This window comes from Bactrocera oleae, chromosome 3 (genome assembly GCF_042242935.1).
Source record: "Bactrocera oleae isolate idBacOlea1 chromosome 3, idBacOlea1, whole genome shotgun sequence".
Classification (NCBI taxonomy): Eukaryota; Metazoa; Arthropoda; class Insecta; order Diptera; family Tephritidae; genus Bactrocera; species Bactrocera oleae.
Genome location: NC_091537.1, coordinates 65,416,415 through 65,432,054, shown reverse-complemented (window position 1 = coordinate 65,432,054; position 15,640 = coordinate 65,416,415). Strand labels below are relative to the sequence as shown.

General features: G+C 35.8%; 1 protein-coding gene across 1 annotated transcript in view; it reads left to right on the top strand.

Annotated features, from left to right (window-relative positions):
* The window catches only part of LOC106619125 (uncharacterized), a 41,345-nt gene extending 31,793 nt beyond the window's left edge, over positions 1-9,552 (top strand). The window contains 3 exon segments of the mRNA XM_070106532.1: positions 271-420; positions 4,651-4,740; positions 8,701-9,552. Of these exon segments, the coding sequence (XP_069962633.1) occupies positions 271-420; positions 4,651-4,740; positions 8,701-8,912 (452 nt within the window). The 3' untranslated portion in view covers positions 8,913-9,552.
* The last annotated feature ends 6,088 nt before the right edge of the window (positions 9,553-15,640 follow it).

The following is a 15,640-nucleotide window of genomic DNA, read 5'->3' as shown; positions in this document are numbered from 1 at the left end:
AGAAAATATATTTTTTACCTAAAACCTAGCTATTTATTATATTTCCGTAGGCGGGTGCTATTTTCCTGTTTGCCATATATATGCTTATGTACCTTTTTGCAGAAAAATCAATATGTTTCTTTGACTAATGTAGTACCCAGCACAGAGTCGAGTCTTACGTAGTTCTTTGCGAAATTTCAGTATTCTTAATTATACAAGGCATAATTTGAAACACACTTAGCTATAGAAAAATATCATACTAACACATCATATTTTGATATTTTTTTGCAGGTGAACACTTTTCATCCGAAACATTTGAGAGTGGCTACAAAATAACGATGCGATTAACCATAAAATATGTTGACACAGCGGATTTTGGCTCTTACCGTTGTGTGGCGAAAAATTCTCTTGGCTATACAGATGACACAATTAAAATATATCGTAAGTGAACGATGAATATGGAAAACAAACATGTGTTAAAAAGACTAGAGAGTGTTAGCCATGCTAACGGTTACTACAATTTTGCTTACATTTGTTATAAGTCTCGTTCTGTGCATTCAGAAAAATTTTTGTTTTTTTTTGTTTCCGCCCATTTTTGGAGCGCTATTCTCTAGATTGTTGTTTTAACTTTTTCTATGTTATCGTCATTAGCAGAAGATGGACAACTCGGATGAGATAACTCGGACGTCTTCACGCCTTTCCCTGAACGCTTTGTACCACTCAAGTACTTGTGTGCGGTGCTTCCCGAAAAACACTCCTGCAACATTTTCACCGACAATGCCATTGCCAACACAAAATTTCAAGAAAATTCTTTATGAAATTTTTTCCATGGCAAACATCGCTAGACAAACCTTTCGCGTCGTAAACAAACAGCTGCCAAACACACAGGTTGTACAAATCTAGATTATTAACCGATTTAATATCTTTGGTCAAGTTTTATTTCATCTTTATTATGTAAGACTATTCACAAGGTGAACGAAAATTAAAAAAAATTTTGTGGAAAAGAGTATGTTAGACCAGAGAAAAGTCAAGACATCACATTCATTGTTCATTATACGAAACAAATGGAATACTGTCGAGAAATAGTTGAAATTATTAGATCGAAAAATATATATTTGATGTGTGTGAATAATACAGATTATTTTTAACTGCTGAAATACATTGACATCGGATTCAGTCCATTAAATTTACTGAATAACATACTCATACTGCAATAAATGTTTGAGAGTTGTAGAAAATTCGGAATAATTCATGGACACCTCACATATGTATATACACCTACAGTTATTATAGAGGGCGATCCAAATAGAGGTATTCTTTTCAAAAACCGTTTTTTTGACAAATTGCGCGTGAGCCTCGTCAAACTGTTATTTTTGTTCAGTGTTGTTTGGCATTTTATCACGAAAAGACGCCTCAACAACGTTTACAAATTGTTCAACTTCATTACGAAAATTCACGTTTTGTAAAGAATGTATTTCGCGCGCTTCGATCAACTTATGGTCAACATAATCATCAAGCCGCTCGACCTTCCCAAGCAACATTGCTTCGCTTAATGGGCTCTTGAAAACTTCCAAGAAGATTCAACGTTTTCGAGCCAACTTTTTTTCAGCGATGAGGTCCATTTCTGGCTCAACGGGTATGTAAACAAGCTAAATTGCCGCATTTGGATAGAGAGCAACTTGTAGAGATTCAAGAGCTGCTATTTTATTTAGAAAAAAAAACGGTTTGGTGTGGAATCACCGGTCCATATTTCCTCAAAAATGAAGCCAATGAGAACGTAACCGTCAATGGCGACCGTTATCGCGCCAAGATAACCGACTTTTTGATGCCTAAGTCTAAGCTCATAATCTCGGCGACATTTGGTCCAATCAAGACGGTACAACTTTCCACACGTTGCACCTATCAATGGATTTATTAAAATAACACTTTGTAGAGCAGATAAATTTACGTTTTGGGCTGACGATTGGTCACCAACATCGAGTGATATCACACCGTTAGACTCTTTCCCGCTTCGATTCAGGCCTTAGATCAAAACACCACGCGTGTCATTCGCCAGTTACCAGTCGAAATGTTCGATCGAGTCATCGAAAATTGGACACAACGGATGGAACATCTAAGACCAATATTAAAGAGAGAAAATCTTCTAAAAATAAATGCCAAAAAATGATTTTTCGAATCAAAATAAAGAAGTATAGAAACTCGAAATGTATAACACTTTAATTATTCCTTTAGAAATTAACAATTACTGAATAGAAATGAGGTGTTTGTAAATATATCCCAAGTATGCAAACATTTTTAATATTGTTACAGTATTCTAAACTATGAAATTTTTTAAATACAAACAAATATTTCTGAAGTAATAAATAAATATGGTAGAACAATGTGAATGCAGTGTGAATGCTTAACAATAGTTTCTTACGTACTTACAAACGTAGTTGTGATTTTTGGTGAATTTTTTATTTCCCTCATCTCTAGACTAAATTGACTGTGCCTTAGCTGGCAGCAACCTATTAGTATTGCATAGTTAATGTGGCACTAATTGTAATGAAGTTGAGCAGGAATATACATATGCCACACATACACTCACAATCAAAGCATACGCTTAGGTGTTCAAATGCTACTTTAAACTTATGTACCAGATATATTGGCCAGGACCCATAGCCAATTAATTCAACAGTCAAGTTGCTGTGTGGCTAACTAATTTGAGAATTGACAGCACGTGTTAATTATTAAGTTCGGTGTTACTGGATGTTAAATCGAAAAGTTTCGGTTCGAAAATAATTAAATATACAAGGTGCGTTCCAAAGTAAAGAGGACTTTAAAAAAAGGCAGAACAAATGGTTTTATCGGCAAAAATCAATTAATTTTATTCAAAATAGCAGCCGCCTGCTTTAATACACCTTTTGGAATGGTCCAAAAGCATGTCGAACGAGTGTTTTATGCGTTGCCCTGTATGGCCGCCAGTATGCAAGCCTTTGAATGGCCTCCACGTCTGCATACGCTTTAATTTCATCGGCAAATGCATGTTTCCGAAAAGGTAGAATTCGCACGGTGCCATATCAAGTGAATAAGGGGAGTGGTTGATTGTTAAAATGTGATTTTTGGTCAAATAATCGACCACAAGCTTCGATCGATGAGACGGCGCACTATCGTGCAACAAACGTCAACTTCCATCTTCACGATATTCGGGCCGAACACGTCGAATACGGCGCACCAAACGCTTCAAAACTCCAAGGTAGAATACCGCATTAATGTTTTGGCCGGGTGGAACAAATTCTTTGTGGACAATACCCTTGGAATCATAAAAACAAATCAGCATTGTCTTCACTTTTGACTTCTCCAGGCGCGATTTTTTGGGTTTCGGCTCATTTCTCATTTATGTCCTCACGAGCACTTTGGAAACGTTGAAACCACTCGTGCACTCTGCTACGGGATAGGCAATCATCGCCATGAACTTGTTTCATCAATTGAAACGTTTCGGTAAAAGTTTTACCAATTTTAAAACAAAATTTAATGTTGGCTCATCTTCGCACCGATGACATAAAAATATTGACACTTAAAACGCTATAGCTTCACCTCCAATAGATGAAATGTCATGGAATTTTTACTGGAAGTCGATAAAGGATAGCAGAGTCTAACGCACTAGTCGACATATAGATGGCGCCACTAGATTTTACTTTGTTACTTTTTTTACTGTTTACTTTGGAACGCACCTTGTATTTATAAATAACTTAGCATTTTCTGTTGTATTATGTTTGAAACCGTGAAGGTGTAACTTATTTGCTTAAATAATAGTAAAAAGGTAGTAGTAGTAATTTTAATTAATCAAGCAACAATAGAAAGAAACCACATTAAAAAGAAACCTTTCAAAATTTAATTGTAATAGTGTTGCATAGCGAATACATATTATATAATGTCTAGTAAAAAGAAATTCATTCTTTTATTAATATATGGTATTAGTAGTCTACATTTTTATCAGGTTACAGAGGATGTTGGCCAAGCCAGGATTGACTGTCAGGAAGACTTCTATGTCTTTGATGAGATAAGCGAGAAGTCATGAAGTGCTTCCCGGAACTTGCGCTGACAACAATTGGACAGTCAGAAGGAAGCACCCGAAAGCACCAAGCTTTAGCTAATACTAGTTGAATTGTGTTTCATCAGGATACATCAAGCCATTCACATCGAATGTCACTCGCTAGAAAATTCAGATGCTTTGTTAGGAGTTATTACTACCTGCCTTTGTCTAAGGCGAATAATTCTACTGACGAAATTGAAAAAATCGCCTTAAGAGGATTTTATGGAGATCGGCGGTCTCAGCTTTTTGCCAGTATGGACAAGGGTTTAGAGTGGAATTAAGAAATCTGTTTAAACACAGCAACAAATTATCGAACAAAACAGTGCATATTTCACCTAAATCGGATCAGTTTAACTATGCTAAATAAAATATTTCATTCGAAAGGAATGGATTTATTTTTACTAGAAACTTAAAGTTTTTAATTAAAAAGAATTATTTTCATTAATACTTTATACATTTTTTTTTATTTTACATCCGTCTGTTTTTATATGTTTGCTTCCACTTAAATTTATATAACAAATTTTTTCATTCTATTCACTTTACATCTTTTTCTCTTTACTTGTCTATCTTCTATATTTTCCTATGTTTCATTGCAGACATTCCACAAACAACGACAGTAACCACAATAGCACCGACGGTGGCTCCAACAACCGTGCCAGTGGTGATTGCGAAAAACAACAGCAAAGGTGTGTTTTAATGGAAAATACCGAACAATTATAAATTTACTTAAATAAATACTAAAACATAATTATTTCTCACATTTAAGTTGATTTTGTTGCTCCAAAACACCTAGCATGTTCTCCTTCTCACAACAAGTTACATATTTAGATACCGTTATGTCCATAAAATCCAATTCAGTTCAGTTCAATTCAATTCAAAAGTCCTCATGCTTCATTTAAATCGTCCACTCTGCTTGTCTTTATAAGATAAATAGGGTTTTAGAGGGATGCGCCGTAGATGTACCTACTTTATCCCTTGTTTGTACTTATGAATGTACATATTCGTATGCCCCTGAACCAATATATGAGTATGCTTATGATGCGTTTTTAAACAATGTGGACTTATTGCATATATGTAAGATTTTTTTTTATTTACAAAATGGCAACTACTACTCTTATGGATATTTGCGTTGACAAAATAGTTAAACAATTCAGTAAAAAAGTGCATCGCACAAAATCGAACCCAGCACATATTTTATTGTCATCATCATTAAATAATGTTTATATTGGGGCCACATTGAGCTTATGGAATTCACACGATAACAGCACGGGGAGAGAGCATAATCAATGTGAGCATATAAAAGAGAGGTTGCTGTATATTCCTATGGAAAGCTTTAATGACCTTAATTTGCTATCAGGAAACGATATCAGCACCATTGTTAAGATCTCTAGGGTATGTTCAGACTTTGCCCATTCCCTACCTAATAGTTAGACTTTTTTTTTTCTTCGCAGACTGCTAGAGGGGAAACAACTCGAATCACTAGGTTCATTGTATAATTGAGCAATGGCACGGTATAGAACACTTTATGATTAATGCAATGAAAAATTTCAAATACTATTCTGCAATTTTCTTTGATGTCCGTCTGGCATTTGAAAAGATCTGGCACCTAGATCTAAGCTTTCAAATCTTACTTGCATAATCAATCATTTTATGTCAAGTGCCACGATCCGGAGTTCGATCTGAGACCCCTATATGCTGGTGTACCCCAAGGCAGCGATCTCGTCCATTTGTTATACATTTTCTACACAGCAGACCTTCCAGTGATTAACTCTGAATCCACACTTATCGCAACCTAAGCGAATGACACAGCATTAATAGGACCGAGCGACAACCTACTGCCGCCTCCAGGAAAATGCAGACGTTATTTGACCGCCACTATTCTAGTCTCACCAAGATGAATATTGTCATCACTATCTTTACTCCCTTAAAGTAAAATAGAAGAAGAAGAACAAGAGAAAGAACGGGAAGAAGAACGAGAGGAAGAAGAAGGAGAGGAAGCAGAAAGCTTTAAAAACTATGAATCCGACGAATAAATTTAGCTATTTTCTTTTTTATTACACCGTTTTAACTTTTACCAACCTTTAGGAATGATATTGTTTTACAATAGTTTTAAAACAAATACACAGCAGACCCGTAGAACAGACCTACTGGGAAAACCACGTTAAAAAACGCGCTAAGTGCACTACCTCATATGTGGCGTGGAAACGTGTGCAAAATATGGGGAATACAAATTTTCCAACTTTTTAAAGCAATATTTCTCCAAACTCTTCAGAGAGTAGAGTATTTTATGACTAACAATTTTGTCTTAGGTGATTTTACGAAAAAACTCACGGTTTTGCTGATAATCGCGAAAAACTAATTTTTTGACTTGACCTCGGCCAATTTTTTGCACACACCGACACGATGAGAACTTTTGAGATTACTTTTTTAATTATGTTTTGAGCAATTTTGCCGAGCTTCAGTTTCTTATGAATTTTTGTAACCTTGAATGTGTAAATCTCCCATCCCTTTCCCTGTCTCCAATACAGTCTGTATAACAATTTCCGACTTTCCATTAAAATTAAATGAAGAAGTTTTTTTTTTTAAATTGTGTGGAAATATGAATAAAATTAGTCTACACTTTTGTTCAAACCTTGTATCCCTAAAATAAAGAATTGCGATCCACTGGCTGACGTTTTGGCATCAACTCATTATATAAAACTTAGCTTCTTCAGTTGAGTTTATATCCCATATATCTCGTTTGAAGATAATTTTAATACAACTTTAGCTGACGCGAAGTAAAATATAGTAAGAAACCTAGAAAAAGTAAGTATGTAGCCTATAATACAACTTATTAAAATACAGATTTTATTGTAATACAATTACGATTCCGTCGAATAATGAATGTTCAATTGTTTCGCAAATATTTTTAATATAAAGTAATTTCTAAAACCTAAGGGTATTTTCTTTGCTTCGATCCTTGCACGTTGCAAGAGTATAAAATGTTCGGTTTCATCCGTACTTAGTCCTTCCTTATTTGTTATTAAACAAGGTTAATTTTGGTAACTGTTGCACTTCTTTCCGGATTAGATTGCAATTCGGTGACACGCTTTGACTATTGCAGCATAACGGCATTTCCTGACCAATGAAGCAGGCGATGAACCGCTAAAGCGCTTAGCCCCACTTAAAGACTATGGTCGTCGATTGGGTTTTAGCGTATGTACATGCTTTGTTATTAGATTTTTTTGTTGGTACTCTCTAACATTTATTTCCGTTTTTTCACTTTATTGGCAACAAGTTTTTGATTTGAGTCTTTGATATGAAGAAAGAAAATTTCGGTTGCTTATTCATTCTGCATAAGAATATGGATGATTTTCATACTCTCGCAACTTGTTGCTACAGAGTATAATAGTTTAGTTGACCTAACGGTTGCTTGTATCACCTAAAACTAATCGAGTTAGTTAAAGAGTTATATATACATAAATGATCAGGATGAAGAGACGATTTGAAATCCGGGTGACTGTCTGTCCGTCCGTCCGTCTGTATGTCCATCGGTGCAAGCTGTAACTTGAGTAAAAATTGAGGTATCTTTTTGAAACTTGGTACACATGTTCCTTGGTACCGTGAGACGGTTGGTATTGCAGATGGGCGTAATCGGACAAAGCGCGATAAATCAAGCACTAAACAAGCCAGAGACATTAAATTTTATCTCTGAGATGGCATAAGGTGATTTGATAGGAACCACGTTCAAAATTAGATAGTGGGCGTGGCACCGCCCACTTTTAGGTGAAACCCCAAATTCGGTACATAACGTTCTTTTCATATTTCTATGTTATAGTGCGAAAATGGGCGAAATCGGACTACAACCACGCCTATTTCCCATATAATATCATTTTCAATTCCATCTGATTCTTTCACTTTCCACTATGCATATCAAGCAACAATGATGATATCGGGGTAAAAGTTTGCGTGAATAATACTTTTAAAGTATGCCACCTTGTGACCAAAAATTATCTTAATTGAACCAAAACTGTTCAAGCCCCTAGGTACTGAATATGTGGCCCCCGGTGCATGCTATTGTTGACTTTTTACCGAAAATATGGGTCAACATAGAACAAGGCGGCAAGATCCACAAAGAAATCTGAAACGAGTATACCATTTGAGTTTGCGAGAGTATAAAATGTTCGGTTACATAAGAACTTAGCCCTTCCTTACATGTTATACATAAATAGTTTTGTTATTATTAATATAATATTATAAGCTCAAGAGTACAATACTTCCATTATATGTTTAAGAAACTAACGGAATTTTTTTTATTGAAAAATATTGGAATTTGGAAATAGAAAAAAGTCACACACATCCATGTTCGACGAATATGGAGGATGAGGTATCGTTACAATAGTGTTTTTGCCAAGAATTGTCCAAAAAGTAACGATATATGGGCTTTTAACAAACTTGCTAAGCATAGTAAGCACTGAATACAGCTGAAAATTTTTACGTACTTCATAGGCATATGTACATCAACATCATAAGAAGAATTTGGACATTCGGACTCTCCCAACCATCGATATCTTAAAACTCCCGTTATTTTCTAAACACACCTCGTTTATAATGAATTAACTTTTTCTTGTCAAGTCTTTGAAAAACAAAATATTTTATCGTTTTAGCTTTACCTTGTAAGTCCGACCTGACTTCCAATGTACTCTGCATTAAAAAGTCAGCTGGGCAACTGGTTTCAACTGCAGTAAATTTTTCAAGCGCATTTTCGTCAAATCATAATTCCCGTCTTTATGCGGGTTGCTTGGTATATCTCATACAAGGATTGCACATATTGTTCAGGAGGCACAAAAGTTGGCGGGTGATTCGCTATTTAATATAGTGTAGCAACCAAAGTAGTTCCACATTGCAACAGCAACATTTCAAACGGGGGCAACTTCCGATTATTTATCACTTCAACTACATATCTATTTTACGAACAATTGGTGCTCAATATTTGAAAAACTTGAGAGATGAAGTAAAAGAAGGTGATTCTGCAATCAAGATCACGTCGTTGTCCAGCTCGGAAAGTATTTTGTGCAGTTTAAACAGACGTAACAAAGGAAGAGTACCTCTAACTGAAGAAAGACATACTTTCCATTCGTGGTCACCATATGATTTCTAGACACAACTATCATTCTGAAACGAGTTTGTCTAAATCTAATTACAAGAAGATGAAGATAAAAATTTCAGAGTTGAAAACCAGTAGGGCCATTATTAGAAAAAATTCATTTTAAGAGGATTTCAAAGATATGGCAGTGAGGTATTATCTCTTCATTTCTAAGAATAAGTTTCGAAACGGAATATTTCTTTCATTTATCTTCTACATGATTACGATAAATGTTTGATTTCAGGAATCATACAAAATGAGTTGTATAGCCAGAGCTCAGATATTTATACGAAACTAATTAGAGATGTTGAAAGTGATAGTTAGTTAAGAATGCTTATTTAGAATACAATGACTTCATTAGTTTATTTTAAATCCAGACATGCATTTTGTATAAAAAGTATGTATTTATTTTTGTACTGAATTGTTATTAAGAATAATAATTAAAATAAATAAGTTTTTTAAATATTTGAGTTTTAATTGAAAGCCATGAGAGGTAAGTACGATTTTCATTGTTGAACTAACTTGTTTGAAGAAATAAACAAAAATACACAGCTTTGCACCAACTGTGCTGATTTTGTTTTGAATCTTCTCTTTAAACTCTGCAGTACCTTCCGAAAATATAACGTCTGCTGACTTTAAAATATTATTTCCGAGGATCGCTTCATATCTCAAGTCGTTACTTGTGGTAACATGGAAAAAGACTGGTGCTGTAAGCCTGTCTAATTCTATATTTTCTGTAATATCGCCTATAGTATTCAGCTCACTTTCTTTGATGCTGACTAACCGTCGTTTCTCGAAACTTGATAGAGAGCAATTGAATTTTTGAAAAAATCGTATCTAAGTAAGCTTAGATCAGACCCGGTGTCAACCATGGCATCAACATATACGTCCCTCTTCTTGAGCTTTTTAAAAATTAGTAAACTACATTTACTGTATGGACAATCAAGCATCGCATTAGCTGTACCCCTCTCGGTTTTTATCTGCATAACTACGTTGCTGCCACACTCGAAACTGCGACGTCCCATTTGACCACACTTAAAACATTTATATTGTTTGTTATTTACACCACAATCGTTCGCTAGATGTAAGATAATTCCACACTTGTAACATTTTCTTATTGCTTCACTAGTTCCTTGCTCAGCAGATACCTTTCCCGCAGTATAGTTTTATTAGACTTAGAGTCAGGAATACCTTCCACAAAATACCCTATTATACACATTTCGTCTAGATTTATTGGCTTGGCTGTACCCACCAAAACGAATAAATATTTCCTACATTCTCTATAAATCTCTAATGCATATAATTTGGTGCCTAACTCATCAACAATAGCAGTTTTTAACGAAGACCAATTTTTTATGCCCACCTGACTACGCAAGAGCCACTTAGCATCTTTTTTAAGCAGTTGCTTCGCATACACATATTTTTGAATTTCATTCCAACCTAAAGTAACAGCATTATCAACGAACTCTTTTAATCATTAACTAACTTCAAGGGAATCAATTCCATTGAATGAGGGTAAACTTCCTTCTATATCCTATAAGGTAAAGTTGGATTTGACTACTATGGTAGCCATTGAAGGAATAACTATATCTTCATAAGTACTTTCGTTTTCACTCTCCTCATCGTCACTTTGTATGACTTCGTAATGTCACAAAATCCTATCTCTCAGCTCACTCTTTCGTCCTGTCTGCGCTAGTTCAACTCGTTTTAATTCTTCTCTCAAAGCCGTTACCGTCATATCTAAAATCGTCTGACTGTCCATGTCTTACTTGGACATACGAATAGACGTGCATGCGCATCGTTGCGATTACCTTTACTCGACCGGCGGTTGTCCCAGTGTTGGAGATAGTGTATCCTGTGCAGAAAAACGGTCGTAGTAGTATGCGTTTAACCCACGGATCGATTCGGTTCACTGCCATATCGACTCGCAACCGTTACGGGAACTTTTGTTCCGTCCGGCGGTCATTTGAGTGACCTCTGTCCAGACCATTTGGCTAGAGTTGTGGGCTTTGTGGGTTGTAACCTTGCGAGAATGCCTTAATTGTCCGCTTGGGTCGTCGCTGCTATAGAGCGGGTCTGCGCTTGTGACACTTTCTGGTAGGCTGATTGTAGCTAGATCCCCTAGAGCCCTACCTAGACTAAATAAATAAGCTACTACTACTTGCGAGTAGTAGACCATTTACCCTAGGGCTGGATGTGAATACCTCGTCTTCGATGTGGTTTAGTAAGATATCCAGGCATACGTCTGGATATTAAAGCCACAGTCGAGGCGAGGCATTAAGTGAATTGGTGGTGGCTTAGAACCTCCACATTGTGAATGAGCCGAGTGAATGGTACACGTTTGATAGGCCTAGGGGCCTGAGTGACATTGACGTGACGCTTATGAATCAGGCGGCAGATAGGGCGTTCGTAGCTAGATGGGAGGTTAAGGGAGGGTGGAGATTGAGTGATCATAATTTGATCCAAACTATTGTTACTCCCAAACTCCCACTCTCGCTGTATGAGAGTCTATTGCGGCGATGGCGTACAGCTGGTATCGACTGGAACCAATATAGACGATCAGAGACGCGGTATTAGGTATACCGCTTAGTGTGTTTGAGGATTTGGGGGTTGACGAGCAGATTTCTCGTCTTTATGAGGTAGTGTTGCGGGTGATCCATAGGTTACTTAAGAAGTGTGAAAAAAATATTAACGGAAATCAAATAAAGCAATCGGTTGTATGGGAGATATATCTTATAGTTGCCCGAGAACAGTTTATAAAATACGAGCGCTTAGCTTTATAATTAAAGGCAGGATACCGGAAAATAAAAAATCTAAGTAATCGGTAGAATGGGAATTAAGCGATTTAGGTGTCCGATCTGACCATTTCCGACAAATGATCGATATAATATCAAAACGCGCCTATGAATTAAATTAAATTCAAATAAATTAAAAAACAATATTTCAAAAACTGACGAAACAATTTTTATGAACTCTGAAAGATAAACTTGGCATTAAAATTCGCTGGCTCCAAACCGGTTTTATACCCATAGTCGCTTAGGTAAAGTTGTTCAGAATGATCCGTAGAATATTTCCCGCAGATGCGATATTTCCGTTTTGGCTACCTGTAAAACAACCCGCTCTAACTCACATACGCGTATAAGGAAAGCTAGTTTAGCTCTGCAATTACAATAAGCAGCATGTCTGTGTACCAAAAAATTAAAAAGTTTTTTTTCGACCGGAGTCAAATGATTTGATTTGCTGGTGGATGTTGTTTATTTCTCCTCCGTGTATCATTTTAGACTTCATCGACAACTATTTTTATTTTGTCAATTTAATCGATAATTTTTAATAATTACCTATTTCAGTTATTGTCAGTTTAATAAAATGATGGGGCTAATTAAATTGAATACTAAACAAGTAAGGAAGGGCTAAGTTCGGATGTAACCGAACATTTTATACTCTCGCAAAGTCAAATGGTATACTCGTTTGAGATTTCTTTGTGGATTGACTCATATTTTCGGTAGAAGGTCAACTATAGGCACTGGGGTCCACATATTTAGTACTTAGGGGTTTGAACAGTTTTGGTTCGATTTAGACAATTTTTGGCCGCAAGGTGGCATACTTTAATCGCATTATTCACGCAAAGTTTTACCCCGATTTAATCATAGTTACCTGATTTGCATAGTGGAAAGTGAAAGAATCAGATGGAATTGAAAATGGTGTTACATGGGAAGTAAGCGTGGTTGTAGTCCGATTTCGCCCATTTTCGCACTATAACATAGAAACATGAAAAGAACGTTACGCACCGAATTTGGTTGAAATCGGTTGAGCAGATCTCAAGATATGGGTTTTCACCTAAAAGTGGGCTGTGCCACGCCCACTGACTAATTTTGAACGCGGTTCCTATAAAGCCATTTTATACCATCTCAGAGATAAAATTTAATGTCTCTGGCGTGTTTAGCGCTTGATTTATCGCGCTTTTAGTAGTTTTTAACAGTACCGTTATATCGGGAATGAGCGGAGTTGCCACCCGACACACCGTCAATAGAAGTGCTAAAAACATTTGCTTCTAGTGAATTTTGTTATTATAGCATTAGCAGTTTAGGAGATATGCACATTAAACCTATTAGAGGCGAGACCACGCCCACTTTTTAAAAAAAAGTTTTAACTGCAGATGCCCCTCCCTAATGTGATCCTGTGTACCAAATAACAGTCTTGTATCTTATTGCGGAGCTTAGTTATGGCAAGTTATTTGTTTTTGATTAATGGCGTTTTGTGGGCGTGGCAGTGGTCTGATTACGCCCATCTGCAATACCAACCGTCTCACGGTACCAAGAAACATGTCTACCAAGTTTCATAAAGATATCTCAATTTTTACTCAAGTTAGAGCTTGCACGGACGGACGGACGGACAGACGGACGGACGGACGGACGGACAGACAGTCACCCGGATTTCAACTCGTCTCTTCATCCTGATCATTTATATGTATATAACCCTATATCTAACTCGATTAGTTTTAGGTGATACAAACAACCGTTAGGTGAACAAAACTATTATACTCTGTAGCAACAGGCTGCGAGAGTATAAATACAGTTACCTAAGTTAATGTATTATTACTAATATTTTAAGAAAAAAACATTGAGTAAAGTACCTTGTTGCATATGTTTTATTTAATTTTTTCACACTAACGCTTACAAGATAGCATAATTTCATATTCTTTTGTGTCCGTTCTTATTTAAGTAAAACCATGAAAGCGGGTGCGGGAGATAAATAGTAGTTCTTGTTTTAAAGCTAAAACTACCAATGATATAGCGGTAAAAAAGCTACAAGCCGATTAAATGGGTATCATGAAGACTACCTAAGATCACTGCAGCAGAAAACACAATTCATCAAGCAGCGGAAAAGCCGGCAGGATAGCACAGTTCTATTTCGTTTACTCTATAATATGCAATCTTTTCATAATTTCGGTATACTGATTGGCATCGCTGTGAGCTAATTACAATGGTAAACATTGTTTTTATAACACGAACTTTGTGAAGATTTTTGGTTATGTTGGTGTACCCTCTTTAACAATATACAAGTATAATAATTTTTTTTCAAGTTCAGCTTTTTGTGACAGCTACATATTCATTTCTGACCTGATATACGCGTCTCTTTAAGATGACGTGATTTAAACGACTGTTCAGATATTGCATTCGACTACAACATATATATGTATATGTTTCTTACATCACAATCATGTCACGAAAGTGTTCTAAAAACCCGGCCGTTTTTGTTATGTGGGTGTGGAGAATTAACTTTTTAATCTTAGCGTTGTAATTCATGTCATTAATTGAACAGTGCTGTTTAGACACATAAATGTTGTGTAACGTTTGTGAGACTGCTTTTAGGTTGGGCTAAACAAGAACTCAGACATACCATTTGCTATACTATTAGTTTGAATCAAAAAAAAAGCTTTGTAGTCAAGTTCAAATACCCTACCTAGTATCCAAACATTTCTTCAGCCAACAGACTCCTAAATAGTGCCGAACTGCCTGTTTCAAAACCTCCAAATCGATCAGAAGGAGGAGGTGGTCCATAAATAAGACAACTGATAAAGGATAAGAGCTTTAAAGAAAAACAAAATGATCAGAAAAAACTCGGCGGGAAATTTTTTGTGAACATGGTTTAAAATTCTCTTAGAATCCATAAATCGGAGATAAAAAGACTCAATAAATTATACAGTTTTGGGGTGTAAGATGTCCTTAAAAATACATATGCTGGACTGTCACCTGGATTTCTTTCCGGCAAATTTGGGTGCTGTGAGTGAAGAATAAAGCGAAAGGTTCCATCAGGTCATTTCTTAAATGGGGAGCGCTCTCAAGGGAAATGAAGCAGATTTTTATTGGAGACCAGAAGCCGAATATTCACGAAAATCAAAAGTATTTTTTCTATATTAAGACATAAATACTCTAAATGTAGCTGATGGTTGTACTATTTAAAAAAATATACTGACTTTAAATTTTTTTTCATTCACATATTATTGTTTAATGGCTCTAGTACATTCACAGTTGATATTAGTTTTCATGTGACAAAATTAAAATCATATTAACCTGTGTTATTAAGTGATTTCTCACATAACTGTACAAAGGCGACAAACTTTCTTGTTTTCACTTTGCACACACAAATATTTGGTGTAGTTTTTATTCCTTTATATTAACAAGGCAGAAAAAACAGATAAAGCAGCTGGTTGAATTGAAACCAGAAACCTGAATATCTGGCATTCGTTGTATTATATGCAATTAGAAAAACATTATATAAAACTGGTTAATTTTCTCCAAAATTAAAGAGAATGCCATTTCTCGGAAAAAATTAGAAATTATACAATATTTTAATAAATTTTGTTCTCTCTCCACGCAAATTTCTCTACCGTAAAGCAACGTCAGCGTTACTGCTTCATAGGTGCATAGCCTGTTTGTCATTACAGTCTATACGTATTT